Here is a 15,891-nt window from a genome sequence, read left to right as displayed (position 1 = left end):
AAAGAGCTATTTGTTTTACCTCTATAAAAAACAAGGGCAGCAACAGTATTGTGCTAAATAAACAACATTCCTAGTGGAACAGTTGTTCAAATGATATAATTCTATTTATCTGAGGAGTTTTTATTTTCCTTATTCATGCTAAATGTTGATAACATCTGTAGTATCTGGTTTCATGTCATTTTACTATCACTTTGGTATCTACATTAGATGCTCCATTTTTATTTGTATGTTGGTCTCTACCATTTATTCATAGATTCATAGGTAGGTACTAGGCTATTGGCCCTAGGGCCTATACAAGCCTAGCCAAAAAGGTACCCTGGCTTTCACCACCCAAGAAAATTATTTTCCTGTGCCCCTGTCAAGCAGAGCCACAGAAGTGATCCCTGGGGTGAATTTCCTATTACTCATCCAATCATCAAAATTTTTCTTGAAGAGTGCTAATGAGGAGCTCTGTTTGACATAGATAGGTAGTCTGTTCCAGAGTATGGGAAGTCTCTGTGACAGGAATCTATCCCTCCAGCATGTTCTGTTTATTGTGGTGACAAGGTTTAGATCCCTAGATCATGTAGCTTGGAGGGATTGGGATTTCTTTAAGTGGAGCATGTCCAACAGCTCTGGGTTTAACATAGCTTTGTATGTTAAGCAGAGATCGCCTCTGAGTAGGTCATATGCAACGAAGTAAAGCTGGAGTTTTTTGAGACGGTCTGCATAGGGCATCTGTTTGAGGCCAGTAATCTTCTTTGTGAGGTATTTCTACGGCCTTTCCAGTTGTTATAGATGTCTTGTGAGGTATATACCAAAATGGGCGTTGTACTCTATAATGGGTCTAATGAGTGATGAGTAGAAGGGAACAAGAATCTCTTTTTTTCTGGATGAGAAACCTTTTATGATCAGGTGTGCCACATAGAAGAATTTCCTGACTACTGTGGTGATGTGATTTTCAAAGGAGAGACTTACTGTTCACCTGTGTTCCAAGGTCTCTTATCACACTTTTGGTATTAAGTAGACTGCTGCCTATGTGGTAGTACATGGGTACAAAGTTTATACCAAAGGGCATGACAATGCACTTTTTGGCATTGAGCTTGAGGCCATGACTTTTACACCAGGCATTTGTCGCAGTGAGGCCCTTTTGTAGGATGTCCACATCATTAGGAGTTTCGATTATGGCTCCTAGTTTGCAGTCATCTGCGAACTTAGCCAAAGACCTTCTGTGTTAGTCTGTACTTCAGAGAAGTAGATACCAAACAGGAGAGGACCCAGGACTGAACCCTGTGGTACTCCTGTTGTCACTGGCCTAAAGTTGGATTTGAAGTCTGCTACTTTCACAGTGTGGGTTCTGTCAGTGAGCCAGTTGGCAACCCATCTTGTGACATAGGGATTTATACCTAGTTTAGTGAGTTTATCTATAATTCCAGAGTGGGAGATGGTGTTGAATGCCTTGGCGAGATCTAGATAGGCTGTGTGAACCACCTTACCCTCATCTATGGCTTTGGTGACTGCTTCAAAGAAGTCTATCAGGTTTAGGAGGCATGATCAGCCTTTTACAAACCTGAACTGTGTGGGGTCTGGAGTTTGGAGATCTCAAATGTCTTTGTTTATGAGTTTCATGATGATACGTTCCATGGCCTTGCAGACCAGGCTCATCAGGCTAATGGGCAGTAGTTCCTGGGGTCTGCTGTGGCTCCCCCTTTGTGGAGTAGAATAACCGTTGTGGTGCACCATTCAAAGGGCACAAAGCCTGAGGTGAGGCTATTACTGAACACGGTACTTAGGTGGGGTGCCAGTTCATTCTGTAGTTCATGTAGAAGGCAGCCTGGGATGTTGTCAGGTCCCATGGATGCTGTGTTCTTGGCTTTGGAAACTGCGTTTTTTTCATTATCATGTGATTCACATGCCTCCATTTACTCAGTGTTTGACTGGATGATTTTTCAGGATTTTTTAAGTGCTTGTCGATTAAAATGTTTAGTGTCTTTGAATATTTATGTACAAATACTTTGTATTTTAACTTTATATTATCTGAAGAAGCAATATTGTATAGGTGTGAAAGCCCTAACCATCATTAAAGCTGTGTTGTTTTAATTCGCTCTGCCATGTGTCATCCTTCGTACCATTGCATTTTATTATAGATTTTACCATTATAACTAACTATGGAGGCATTTTTCTAAAACAAATAACCATTACTTACAATGCATCACTTTGTTCCTATAACTCGTTTTGTTTTTGAGCAATATCCACAATATCACAATTTTAGCAAGTTTAAAGGACTATATCTTCAGTCATATCAGCCTTATTTTAGCAAGAAGTTGATTCAGTTCTAATGAAGTTATTGCATTTAGAGCAAAAGAAGTTTAAACAGCAAATGTTTTTTCTCTCTGTGAGGTTAATTCCAACATGCTGAACCTAGGAGGCAATACGCTGCCAATCAAATAAAAAAAACTGGCTTTAAGCATAATTAGGAGGAAACATATCTTCCCTCATGTCAAGAACAGCTAGCTCTACACCCTACCCTACAATATACTATAGCTGAACCCCTCCTCTGTGCCTGGAATGCTAATTAAGACTTGGCTTTCATTACCCCGATAGGACATTGTTTCCCCATAGACAATTACACATGTGCTAGTACATGCTAGGTACCGCCTGCAGGATAAAATCCAGACCACTGTTTCAAATGCTGATGCACCTTGTTGACTGTATTCATGTAAAACTGCAATATGTTACATGTAAAGTTTAGATCTAATGAAGTCTGCTTAACAAAGATGAAAGCATTTCTTTTCTTGGTTGTTATCTTTTATTGATGCATTGTTTGCAGATGGTACCATATTATCAATTTCCAGGCCATCCAAGCAGATTTATAACTTTTAGAGGAATAAGTACTAGTAAAGCAATGTTTTTTTCTTTTTTTTTCCATCAATACCAAAAGAAGCCTTAGAGAAAGAAGCCATTTCTTTAACTTTAAAAGTTTAACAGATGATTGTACTGATCTGCAAGACAGATTAAGAACTTCAATGCTTGTAGCAAGCAGAGGAACATATGGAGAGAGCACAGCAGACTCACTATAGAACATACAGCAGAAATACTTGTCTGAGTTAATCTAAACCAGGAGATAAGGTACTTGTATTTGTACTCATTCCTGAGAAAAAAAACTTAAAGTGATAAATAAAATAAGTTAAGTGAATCATAAGAGGGGACAAATGGTGAAAAGGAAGTCAGAACAGTTGTACTACAAAAATATTCTAAAACCATAGACAGACACTGATGTTTCTGTAGTAAGCATGTATGCGGGACAAGGTACAGTTTCCATAGCATGTCCTGCAGTCAAGCAATGGGAGAAATGAGCATATCAACGTTTGATTCAGATTTCATGCCCTGAGCAGATACATTGATTGAGATATTAGGCAAGGTTAGAGTTATGTTCAGTTTAGATTTAACATAAAGCTTTTGAAAATCCTATTAGCCCCAGACATTAAGGAGAGAATGGCATTTTTCTAAACTAGATGGGATCTTCTATTACAGAGTGATGTGTTTTGGTCTCCATGTAACACCTGTAATATGCTAATGGACAAAATCCTTAGAGTCACACTTGATATGCAACAGCCTATACAATGCTCAGGCTATTTTAAATTCTCACTATCAGGCTGTGCTGTTTGCTAATCCAGCTAAGTGCAACATAGGTATGGCAGAAGCCTACTATCCTGGCTATATAATAGGCTGGGAATAATGAAACCACTGGCTGTAAAAGCTGAAGCAGTAAAAATGTAGCTCGTATCAACCACAAAAAAGAAAGTTCATTCTGTTTTGCACCAAGGTAGCTACTGTCAAAAATGTGTTCTAAATGTTGAGATTTTTGCGTACCCTCTCACTCACCTGACTAAAGGTAAGGGTCTATTGAAGGAAAAATGGACATGACGAAGGTGTAATGGAAAAAAGAAGTGCATAACCCATAAATTCTAACCTCTCAAAACAATTCTTAGTACATACAGATGTCTCTGAAGTAGGCGCAGGTGCAGTCTTACTAGCCAGATATAAATGAGATGGAACAGAACCATCTGCTTTATTAGCAGAAACCTGAGTCATGGTGCAACGTTATACTATAGTATTTAAAGAGAGTGTTCAGCTATTTAAAAGGACACTTGAGTCCCTTGAATATTATCTGGTGGGCAAGAAGATCATGTATGTAACAGATTATGCCCCACATCGCTTGCTATAAAGACAAAGGATACTAACCCAGAATTATCTCAGTGGACAGTGAGCCTACAGCCCTTTAATTGTAAAATCATTGGTCAGACTGCAGCTCCCCCAGTTGAGATGAGCTGTCATTGAGACAGAGCCCTTGAACTGCAGGCTCCACATGGGAGGGGTTCACATAGCATTGTTGTAGCAGATTTAAATATACTAACCCAGAAACAAGCAAACAAGTTAGACCTAAACAGGGACATCTACAAAAAGGATTATTTAAGGTTGAGTGCCTTACTAGAGACCAGATAAGTGGCCTTTGAGTTTGAAGACTGTCATGGGAGATCGCTAGGAGAAGTTGTGTATGTTATACATATAGTGTCAATCACTGGATCACTGAAGTTTCAGTTTCACTAATGCTGGCAGATTAACATCGACACACATCAATGCATTTCTGAGCAAGATCTGAAGTTATTGTTTGGATGAAGCGAGTTTTAAAACAATACTTTTGAAGGGAGAGCAAGCCCCCCCCCCTACATCCCCATGTCATGGGCTGTACCCTCACATTTCTGCTAATTTATTTTTCCCAACTATGAGCTAGCACGACCCCATTTACCAACTCAGATTATGCAATTTCACACAACTGTCACCTATCTGTTTTGTTGTTGATGAAAGTGTGTCAGCAAAACAAATATCAATTTAAACTTCAGTCAGTTTTCTCCACATAACCCATATATATAGTTAGAATGTGTTCTGTAGTTTAGTTATGTTTAGCAGTTTATTTTTAGTTAGTTTAGATTAAAATTAGCTCCATTTTGTTGGTAATGCCATTTTCAGTTTGGCTAATTGCAGTTAGTGTTTTATTTTTCATACTTTTAACTATTTTATACTAAACATAATGTTTTCAGGTCTAAATTACTATTGTTGTGCTGTGGGTTGCTTTCTTACAGTGTAGTGAATTAAAAATGGATTCTCCTGTGAAATGCCAGCTTCCTGATAATGAGTGAGATGAAAGGTAAAAAAAAATCTCAACACACAGAAGGGCAAAAAATGAATTTTATTTGTTTCCCTTCAGGAGAAAATCCCTCCACACCCCTTAATTTGTGGTTGGTAAGCCACCCACACCCTCAAGCTTATATATATCAATTCTACACTCTAACCAACTTGAAGAAGGGAAAAATCTTCCCATACAAGTTAACCATTGCCAGCACACACTTCAAAACCATACTGACAATGACTTCTTCTGGAAAATACTGTTCAGCATTATGCAACACTGTTTGGCACTATACCTTTCATCTTTTTTTTTTCATAATACTCACACTCAGGCAATTTTTTTTTATTTATTTCATTTGTTTAGCAGGTAAGTCCACTGGGGCTAAAATAGACCATTTTCAGTGGCGGCCCTGGGAGAATAGCTCTGACAAGAACATAGATACAGAAAAAAAAAAAATGAATTGATACAGAAGTAAAAGCAATGTTACATATAGTGATTACAGTAATATATACAGAATATATACATAAAAGCAGGAATTTAGTTGGTTGCCAGATGAATTCTATCAGAAAGGTATAAACAGAGATATATTAATCAGCATTATTGTACCAGTATCAACAAGTGATGAAGAAAAATAATTATGCAGAAAATATCATCAGTCAGCAGTAGCAAAAAGCACAGGAGTTTAGTTATTATACAAGGGTCAGGAAGAGTTGAGGTGATTTTTAGTATTTGTTTGAAGGTGGTGGTGCTGCTGTGATTCTTATAGAAGGTGGAAGCGAGTTCCATAGCTTGACAATGGTGGAGTACAGGAGTTGACCAACAGGTAAGGTAGGCTTTTCTACTTTTAGAAGCAGATGATTTTCAGATCTTAGTTACCTGCAGCGTTGGTATTTGGCAAGTAGCGTCAAGAGAGCAGGACAGTCTGTAGATCTGTAGATTATTTTGTGCGCTGTAATTAGTTGGGTGAATGAGAGATGGTGGGGGAGTTGTAGCCACCCTAATTGTTTCAGTGAGTTACAGTGGTGGGTTGAGAATTTGGCCTTGGTTCCACATATGGCTAATTCTGTTGTAACACATATCAAGTCTGAATTTTGTAGCATTTTGGATATTAGTGAGGAGAGGGGCACCATAAAGGAGAGAAAATAATAGAAATGTGGATGCAAGGGTTTGTCTATTAGATAGGCTAAGAAAGCGTTGATGCCGCTAGAGCATACCAAGCTTTTGGTATTTTTTTGATGTTATCATTTATATGTAGGTCAATGTTAAGGTTTTCATTTATAATAATGAATAGTAGTTTAGTGTGTAGGGCATCTTGTATAATGGCATTGTATTGGGCTTGTATAGTGAAGAGGTTTTTTTTTATCTAGGGGAGTGGTTTTCTTAGGGGTAAAAAGTATTAGTTTAGTTTTTTTTTTTCAGATTTAGGGAAAGATGATTATTAAGCATTCAAGATTCAGTAGAGGTGAGGGCATTCTGAATGATTTCCTGGAGTCCAGAGCTGGAATTTGCAGTGCATATTATTGTAGAGTCATCAGCATACTGGATAACTGGGCATTGTGGGAGAGTGGAGTGAAATATGTTAATAAAGATGCTAAATAAGAGAGGACCAAGTATGGAGGCTTGGGGTACTCCTGTGGAAGTATAGATCAAGGGAGAGTAAGGCAGTTGCTATTTGGTGGATTGCTGCCTATTGGAGAGAGAGCTATTGAACCATTGTAGGGAAGGTAGTGAAATGTGGAGGGTGGCTAGTTTAGAGAGGAGGATGGGTTATATTGCCAGAATCCCATGCCCAGTTAACTGTATCAAGGAAGGAGAGGAGGGCAGTAGTGGTGCTGTGTCCTGGTATGAAACCATGCTGAGTGGGTGATAGAATTTGGTTTTCAAGCAGGTGGTTGAGGAGTTGGGCATGGATGCATTTTTCCAGTATTTTAGAGAGGGGTGAGAGAATTGCTATGGGCCAGAAGTTTGTGGTGTCTGTGTTGGTGCCGCCTTTGTGTAAGGGGAGAATGAATGCTTTTTTCTAGATGTTTGTAACAAGGGATTCTTTAATTGATCTGTTAATGATTATGCTGATGGGATAAGCTATAGAGTTTGCAGCTAGCAGCAGGAAGTGTGGAGATAGATTGTCAGGGGCCAGAGTACAGGGTTTTAGCTTAAGTAAAAGTTTTTTTATTGTGGTGGTGGGTTTGGCGGAGAATTCTAGGTTTATACTAGAGGGTAGGATTGTTTTCTGGGATGATATGGTCATCAGCTGTCTTGGTGGTGGTGCTGTTAACTGTAGAAAAGGTGGTGGTTAGGTTAGCTATGGTTGTCAATGAAATAGGAACTGAAGAGGATGGCAAGTTCAATGGGGGGGTTTGTGTGGGTCAGGGGATGGGTTGCTTTGACAGCCTGGGTATAATAGTTGGTTAATGGAGGACCAGAATTTTTTGGGATTATCTTTATGTTAGGCTTTGTAGGTGGAGGTAGTGGGCTTTTTTATCTTTGGTTATTAGACATTTTACCCGGTTATGAAATTGCTTGTATTGTAGTAGAGTTGAGAGGTCTTTATTTTTCTGCCATGATTTCCAGATTTTATCCCTTGTGGACATGACTTCTTTGGTGGATTTTGAGAGCCAGCTTGCATGGTTATGTTTTATTCATTTTTGGCAGATGGGTGTTTGCCTATTTAGGATGTCTAGGAATGTTGAGTTAAAGAATTCAACAGCCTCATTAAGTCATAGAGATTTGAGGGGGTTCCCAATTTACTTTAGATAAGGTTTCATTAAATATGGATGGTTGGAACTTAGTCAAATTTCTGGTAGATTTGTATTGCTGTTGGCCTGGAGCTGGGGTAGATTTGGATAGGATATATGCTGAGTGGTGGTCGATAATGGTATTAGATAGTTTGCCTACAGTAGTGATATTGTTAGGGTGGACACTAAGATCTAGTCTATTGTGGAGCCCCAATTGTAATTTTTGTGAGGTCTGGTGATGTCTTGAATTAGTTGGGAGAAGTTGTAAAGGTTTATATTTTTTCAGGGGTTGTTTTGGGCAATGTCTAGCCAATCAATGTTTACATCACCTAGGATGATGGTTTAATTATCTATGTTTTGGGATATCCAGGTAAGTATGTTCTCTAATATTGGTATGCTGTTTCCTGAAGGAATTGTATGAAACAATTATGCAAATATTTTTATGATTGTTAAGTTTTAATATAGAAGTTAGTACTTTGGCTGGGAAGAAGTTGTGTGTTGGTTTTTAGTAGAGAATTAAAGTATATTTGCTAGGGAAGCTTCCCCTCCTCTCTTGTGGGGCTGATCGGCTCTTAGGCATGAGTAGCCTGGAGGAGAAATTCATTGTCTTTTACATATGATTTCAACCAGGTTTCGGTCGCTGCTATAATATCAGGGTTGTTTTATGAAATCCATGCCTGGAGTTCAGGTATCTTGTTTCTAAGGCTTTGGAGATTTATGGTTTATAGCATGACAGATTTGCTAGGATTGCTGGGGCTAGGGGGGTTGGGCCTGGTTTGGGTTGTATATCACTGCACTGGGATATAATGCTTTGGCAAATTATGTGAGTTATACTTATTAGTTTTCTTCCTAGAAATGGTATAGTTGCTCCTGGTGGTGTGATAATTGGGGTGTCTTTGGAGAGGTAGAATTTTTAATTTGGCTAGTAGAGATGTATTAGCTGTGAATAAGCTAGGGTGGATGTCCGAGTAACTTGACAAATGTGGGTTATGTGTGGTGGTTGCACAGGTGGGTGTAGGAGATATGTTGGGTGTCTGGAAAGTTTTGATTATTGTTAGGAGAGAGAGTGTAGGCGAGAAAAGTGAGATCACAGTAATAGTAGTGATGGACATGGTGGTAGAGTGAAGTGTGATAACAGAATGAATATGAGCAGGATAGCAATATTTTAGGGGTGGACCACTATATGGCCCTATTTAGAATGAGTTGAAAGGTAGAGTAGTTAGGAGGTATGGCATGAATGGGGGAGTAATTAAGGGGGTTATGGGAGAGGTTGAAGAGAGGTATGAGAGGGGTCAGGTTAGGTATAAGGTTAATGTTATGGGGATGGCTGGGGATGGGGGCAGGGTGGAGAACAGAGTAAGGCTAGTGAACAGACCAGGCCTGGCCCCTGCACTGAAAAGAGCTGAAAGACTATCAGTTTAAGGTGAGGGATAAGCTTAAAATATCAGTATCTAACAAAAGATTAATTGAAGTAGCTCTGGAATACTTTCATTATCACTGTAAGCACACAAAAGTGTTGTTGGTCAGTTGTAGAAAGAGTTGTGAGTAGTATAGAGATGATGCTGAAAGTAAAAGCAAAAAAATTACTACTTTAAACAGTAAATGCTTGGGACTGGAGGACTGCGTGTGTGTGTGTGTGTGTGTGTGTGTGTGTGTGTGTGTGTGTGTGTGTGTGTGTGTGTGTGTGTGTGTGTGTGTGTGTGCGTGTGTGTGCGTGTGCGCGTGTGCGTGTGTGCGTGTGTGCGTGTGTGTGCGTGTGTGCGTGTGTGTGTGTGTGTGTGTGTGTGTGTGTGTGTGTGTGTGTGTAAGGCTGATTCAAGGTATTGTGGTGCTATCTAGTGGAAATTGGCTGGAATAACGGGGAGTGGAGAGCCCTTCCTTGGTGTTGAGCACACGCTTTTTAAGCCTTAGAATTTTACAAAAACTAAATTGTTATTCACCTATTACAACAGAAAAGCTGTAGGGTGTCAGGTTCTTGCTTCCCAGAGGATTTGTTTAGTTAAGATAGCCAGCTTCAGTGGACAAAGTAGATTTTGAGTTAATCCCAGGTGGGGGAGTAGTCACGCAGGTAAGAAACCTGTGCAAACTGAAAAATAAAGTTATATAAGGTAGAATTAGTGCAAAGGTTAAAGGAATGTGAAGTGGAGAGCATACAAGGGATACAGATAAAGAGGTTATATTGCATACATTGTTTATCAGCTCTATAAAACCACAGACTAACATCATTAACATGCAGCCTCTAAGTCGACTGATAACAACTGTACAATTCAACAGTAAATACATACATGATGTGTTGCACAAAGCAAGGGAAGTGTGGCTATTCTAAGACAATAATTCTACAGCTATGTTTTTCAACATGAACTAACCGCAAAATGAACTGCATTCACTTAACCTTCTATAAAAGCAATTGTAAAGTCTAGTCTCTAAGTCTTCTAAGAGCAGTAGCATGCAACAGGAATACTTACAGATGCAGTCACAACATGAATAAGTTTGGCAAACAGTTAACATGATGACTGGCCAATAATACAACAATTCAGCTCTACCTCCATAATACAAGATAGGAGGGGGATTGACTAATGAAGATAATCAGGGGGTAGGGGTGGGGGTGGGAGTAGCAGACAGGGTGAATGCAGTATAGAGTAGCCAGAACAGGATTAACCATGAACTTATTGGTCCCTCCCCCTCAATTCCACCTTAAGCAACAGTAGAGAGACACCTTGAGAAAGAAATCAATATTTGATTGTTTCTTATTTTCTTTTCTTTTTTATCTAAGAATAGATTTGGATTTCAGAGGGTTGTTTTAGGTAGGCTAAGGTGCTTTCTGTGGAGTGCCAGCATCTTCATTTTGAATTTGCATTGTATAAAATTTGCCTTACTTTAGTTTTTATGAAATAACATTAAGTATTACAAGTTTAGAAAATTTTAGTATATCTGATGATGCATCAAGACTGTAAATAAATAAAAAAGACTGTAGCTAAACATGACATTATCTAAACAGTATACAAGATACGTATTTTATTTCACCCTTCATCTGTAGTCTGCTGTTAAGATATACATATTTATTTCCTCACCTTGGAATCCAGATATGATGTGTGATAAAAACTTGTATGGCTGGTACTCTGTATCCATGCATTCACAATCCCTTTTTTTCAGAAATAAAGCAAAGAACACCATTGCAAAAGTAGCACTACAGTGATAAAAAAGGAAATCCCCTTAAAATAAAGGAAACCTGGTAATTGAATTTGTGAACTGGGTTCATGACATTCAAGTAATTATGTGCCATAAGTCAGTGTCAGTCAGTTACCTGGTAGTACTCTCTCCTTTTTGGTGCCGGAAGACTGGAAATATGTGGGTTTAATTTCTGCACCCAGTGCTGAAATAGATTTTTATAGTAGTTAGAGATGGCAGTGCCCCATAAGAAGGATACTGCACTTCTGAGTATGCCAGCTTTCATATGAGATGTGAAACCAAGGTCCCATCTGTCTCAACTGGGGACTGCTAAAGTTTGTTATTTTGGGCGGCGCAGTGGTGCAGCGGTTAATGCTGTCGCCTCACAGTAAGAGGTTCTCTGATTCAATTCTCGGCTGGGTGCCTTCTGTGTGGAGTTTGCATGTTCTCCCTGTGTTTGCAATTTTTCAAGAGGAGTAGTTCTTTAACATCATATACAAGCTGGCATTAGCAATAAGTCCAGCTAGCCTGGTTCAGTTGTCCTTTCATACTCTTAACATTTCTATAATGAAAGGAGTGATGCCATTGACCTAAATAGAATGTTCTAGTACTAAGGCTAGACTTTGACATGTGTGAGTGGTCAATTCCTGTATTTATGTCCTGTATGGTGTTGGGAGGATGGCCTAATAGTTAAGGTGTTTACCTTACAAACACAAGGTACAGGGTTTGAGTCTCACAAGGGATAACTGGCTAGGCTTAAAATGGCTCGCAAGGGCAGATAGCCTAGTACCAATCTATGAAGCTATGCAGAGATTAGGACTGCTGTCTTGCACAGTGATATGTAAGACATGGCATTTTGGGTAGGCATTTGCTGCTCTGAAGCACTACTGTACCCCAAGGCAAAGATGAATTAATTTAGTAAGTGTAGGAAATCAAATACCCGATGTGGGGTTAGCAAGCAACTTCATATTTTCTGCCAGGTAACAGCAGCTGATGATGTCATGGGATCATAATTATTTCTTATGCCAGCATTAATGAGTAGAGGTAAATCACTGGAAAGCAATCAACAAATACAACTTTTTGGCAAAAGAACATTGCCAAAAATAAGCAAAGATTTTTTTTATTTTGTTTTTGCTTTCAGTAAGCAATAGTGCAACACATGGAATTTTATGAAAAAGATTATAAAAGAAGTAAACGTATCTAAATCTTTACTTACTTTCCATTCAGACATCCAAAATCTGGACAAGAAAGAAATAGCAAAAATGCATAAAATCAAATATATTGTCTTTATGGTATTCATTGTGGATGTACTCAATGAATGTTGTAATATCTCTTCAGGTATTTAATCCCTTATCCTATTAATAGAAAAAAGAAATAAATAAAATGACTCATTTGACATGTAGCATTTTATTTTTGATCACTTTTTAACAGTCACAAACTTATCAAACAATAGCAGTTATTTCTTCAGTCAGCATTAATAACAACTGAAAACAATTTGGATAATAATAAGAACCAGTACAGTCACCAGCATGATCTATTTGTATTGGAATCTGTTTAGTTGGAAAAGTCCAACTGGGCCTAAAAGATCCATTTCACTGGAAGCCTGGGGAGTAACCACATTATCTAATGAAAAAAAAAAAGTGTAATTCCAAATTCAAGATGGCCGACAACTATCAGCACTAAGAAAGAACTCCATATAGTAGAGTTCTTTCTGAAAAAGCCGAGGAATAAGATTTAAACAGGAATAATTGTTTTCATAGACACCTATAAGGATATTTTAGAATATTTTATCATATTCTGAAAATCTTTCTGTCAGACTTTAGAGAAATCTCTCTCTAAGGACATAGCATGATTGAGTTATTCAAAGCACGCATAATGTAGACCATATAGGCAGCTTCTGAACTAGTTTAGAAACACTTCAAGATAATAGTCTTAAATAAACAGAAATGTTAAAATAAATGATTATAAAGCAAAATGTCAAAATAATGAGTATGGAATCAACCATAAATGATTGCAATGGCAAACTACAGGAAGGAGAACATCAAACTCAATTTCTTTTAAAACAAAATACTTGGTTAAGAGTGTTGCTAATTCTTTCAGCAAATATTTTTTGCATTAAATAGCTTTGAGGTTATGGGTCTCAAACTTGAGAAGTGCTATTTACTTTGGTTTATTTGGATCTTTTCTGTTATAATACAATATGCCTGGCTGTCTGTTGCATTACTCTTTCCAAGGTGCATTCATACTTTTGTGTGTTGTGAACATCTGCCACAGGTGTGGCATTTTGAAGCTATACACATATTTTTATGTGTAGTTTATTATGCATTATATAATTGGATGTTTGCTACATGTTTTTGAAGAGGTATATTATTAACTTCTGGGAAAGTCCAAAATAGTAACAAATTATTCTAACCCATGATTGTTTGTATTATTTACATAAAATGTTTAATTAATGCATGTAATATTAATTTGTTTATTGTGTTGATTAGTATGCTGTTATTATGCTATGGTAATGGTGTTTGTTTTGCATATTCCAGGCACTATACTGGCATGTGATACTGCAATTGTATTATTGATCTGCCTATATACAGAGATGAAATTGTTTTTGTAGTATCTTCCATTTTTGGTTACAGGCAATAACTTGTAAAGTTTAGGAGGTGACTTAAATTTCAAGCATTTTGCTATAGATTTATTTTTCAACAGTTTGCACTGCATATACATATTTGAAGAGTTTACTTTGTTTAAGAAATGTTGCTGCATGCTTTAGTTTGTTAAGCACTTTTGATTTTTTTCTTTTATAATTATTTCATGTCACTTAATGCTTCGCATGACACTCTTTAATCTATAAAAAGGCTTTGAGATTATTTGTGAGTTAGATCATAGGATCATAGAAAGTTACTAGGTTATTGGCCCTGAGGCCCTTATAAGCCCAGCCAAGAGTTAGCCCATGTTTAGACAAGTCAACACCCCAAAGCCCCTATCCAGCAGGGACACAGGTGGAATCCCAGAGGTGTATTTTGTTTCCCATACAGTTATCCAGGTTGTGCTTGAAAAGGGATAATGAGGTACTCTGTTTCACATGGAGAGGGGGTTTATTTCACAGATGGGGGGTCTCTGGGACACAAATCTGTCCCAACAAGTCCTATTAATGTCACAGACCAGGTTGGGGTTGTGTGTGTGGGTTACTTGAGTGGAGCTTGACTTGAGGAAATGCAGCAGTCCCATCAGGGCGGGGTCTGAGATTGCTTTGCATGCCAGACAGAGGCCACCTCTGAGGAGTCTGTATGAAACTGAGTAGAGGGACAGGGCTTTTAGCCCATCTGTGAAGGGTAGATGTATGAGGCCCTGGATTCTTCTGGTGAGGAACCTCTGTGGTCTCTCCAGCTGCTGCATGTGTTTTGTGAGATACATGCTGAAACGGGCATTATACTCAATAATTGGCCTTATAAGGGAAGAATACAGGGATATTTTGACCTCCTTGTTCCTGGATGAGATACCCTTACTTATGAGGTGCACCATATAGAAAGCTTTCCATACAATGGAAGCAACATGGTGGTCAAAAGTCAGGTTGTTATCAACTTGGGTGCCCATATCCCTCATGACTGACTGTATGCTTAGGACATTGCTATTAATGTGATAATATGTGGGGATGTCACTCTCCCCAAAAGGGATGATGATGCATTTTTTGGTATTCAGCTCGAGGCTATGTTTCTGGCACCAGTCATTTGTTTGAGTGAGACCCTCTTAGAGAACATCCACATCACTTGGGGAATTGATAACAGCACTCATCTTGTAGTCATCTGCAAACTTGGTCAGTTATAGCCCACTGGTTTTGGCCTGCACCTCAGAGAAGTATATCCTGAATAACAGAGGCCCCAACAGTGATCCCAGGGGTACGCCGCTTGTTACAGGTCTACTGCTTGAGGTGGCTTCCCCTATTTTGATTTGGTGGGTTCTATCAGTGAGCCAGTTTGCTACCCATCTGATAACATATGGATTGATACTGAGCTGAAAGAGTTTGTCCCTGAGTGGGGAATAATATTGAAGGCCTTGGCCAGGTCAAGGTAGGTGGTGTGCACCATCTTCCCCTTGTCCATGGCTTTAGTGACTGTCTCAAACAAGTCGACCAGATTTAACAGACATACCCTCCCCTTGACAAAGCCAAACTGTGTGGGTTGAGTGTTTGGAGGTTGCCAATGTCCCTGTTAATTAGGTCCAGGATAATCTGTTCCATGACCTTGCAGATCAGGCTAGTTAGGCTGATGGGTCTATAATTTCCCAGATTGGTGGATGCTCCACCTTTGTATAAAGGGATGACACTGGCTGTCCTCCACTCAGCTGGGACAAAGCTGGTACTCAGGCTTTGGTTGAATAGGGTGCTTAATGGTGCTGCAGGTTCATGCCTGAGTTCATGTAAGATGCAGCCTGGGATGTTATCGGGTCCCATGGAGGCTGTATTTTTTGCCTTTGAGAGGGCAGTGATGACCTGTTTCCTAGAGATAAGGGGAGGGAAGCAGGTGCTGGGGATATCCTGATTTACTGATGGCGGGACAGAGGGGTGAAGTTTTCACTGAATCTATCAGCCAGTAGGTTGGCTATATCTACAGCATTTGTGTATGTGGCATCCTTGACTACCAGTTCTGAACAGATCTGAGTGTTTCCTTTGAGACTGTGGACATATGTGTAGAAGGCCTTATGATGGTCTCTAGTAGATGCGGCCAATTTGGACTCGAAGTTGGCTTTAGAGGATTTCACTAGTGTTCTTATTTGCTTGTTCAGGCTAAGGAGAGATTGCTTCCAATTGGGGACCTGCTCCTTCTT

The 15,891-nt window shown here is 39.0% G+C and overlaps 1 protein-coding gene across 1 annotated transcript in view; it reads right to left on the bottom strand.

Moving 5' to 3' along the window:
* Positions 1-12,409, bottom strand: part of LOC122814304 (NXPE family member 4-like) — a 398,587-nt gene extending 386,178 nt beyond the window's left edge. Inside the window, exon 1 of the mRNA XM_044086891.1 lies at positions 12,287-12,409. Within this exon, the coding sequence (XP_043942826.1) occupies positions 12,287-12,370 (84 nt within the window). The 5' untranslated portion in view covers positions 12,371-12,409. The remainder of the gene's footprint in view (positions 1-12,286) is intronic.
* Between the last annotated feature and the right edge of the window lie 3,482 nt (positions 12,410-15,891).

This window comes from Protopterus annectens, chromosome 10.part0 (assembly GCF_019279795.1).
Source record: "Protopterus annectens isolate FY-2018-M chromosome 10.part0, PAN1.0, whole genome shotgun sequence".
NCBI lineage: Eukaryota > Metazoa > Chordata > Ceratodontiformes > Protopteridae > Protopterus > Protopterus annectens.
Note: the sequence above shows the minus strand (reverse complement) of the source record. Positions and strands in the feature narration are given on the sequence as shown.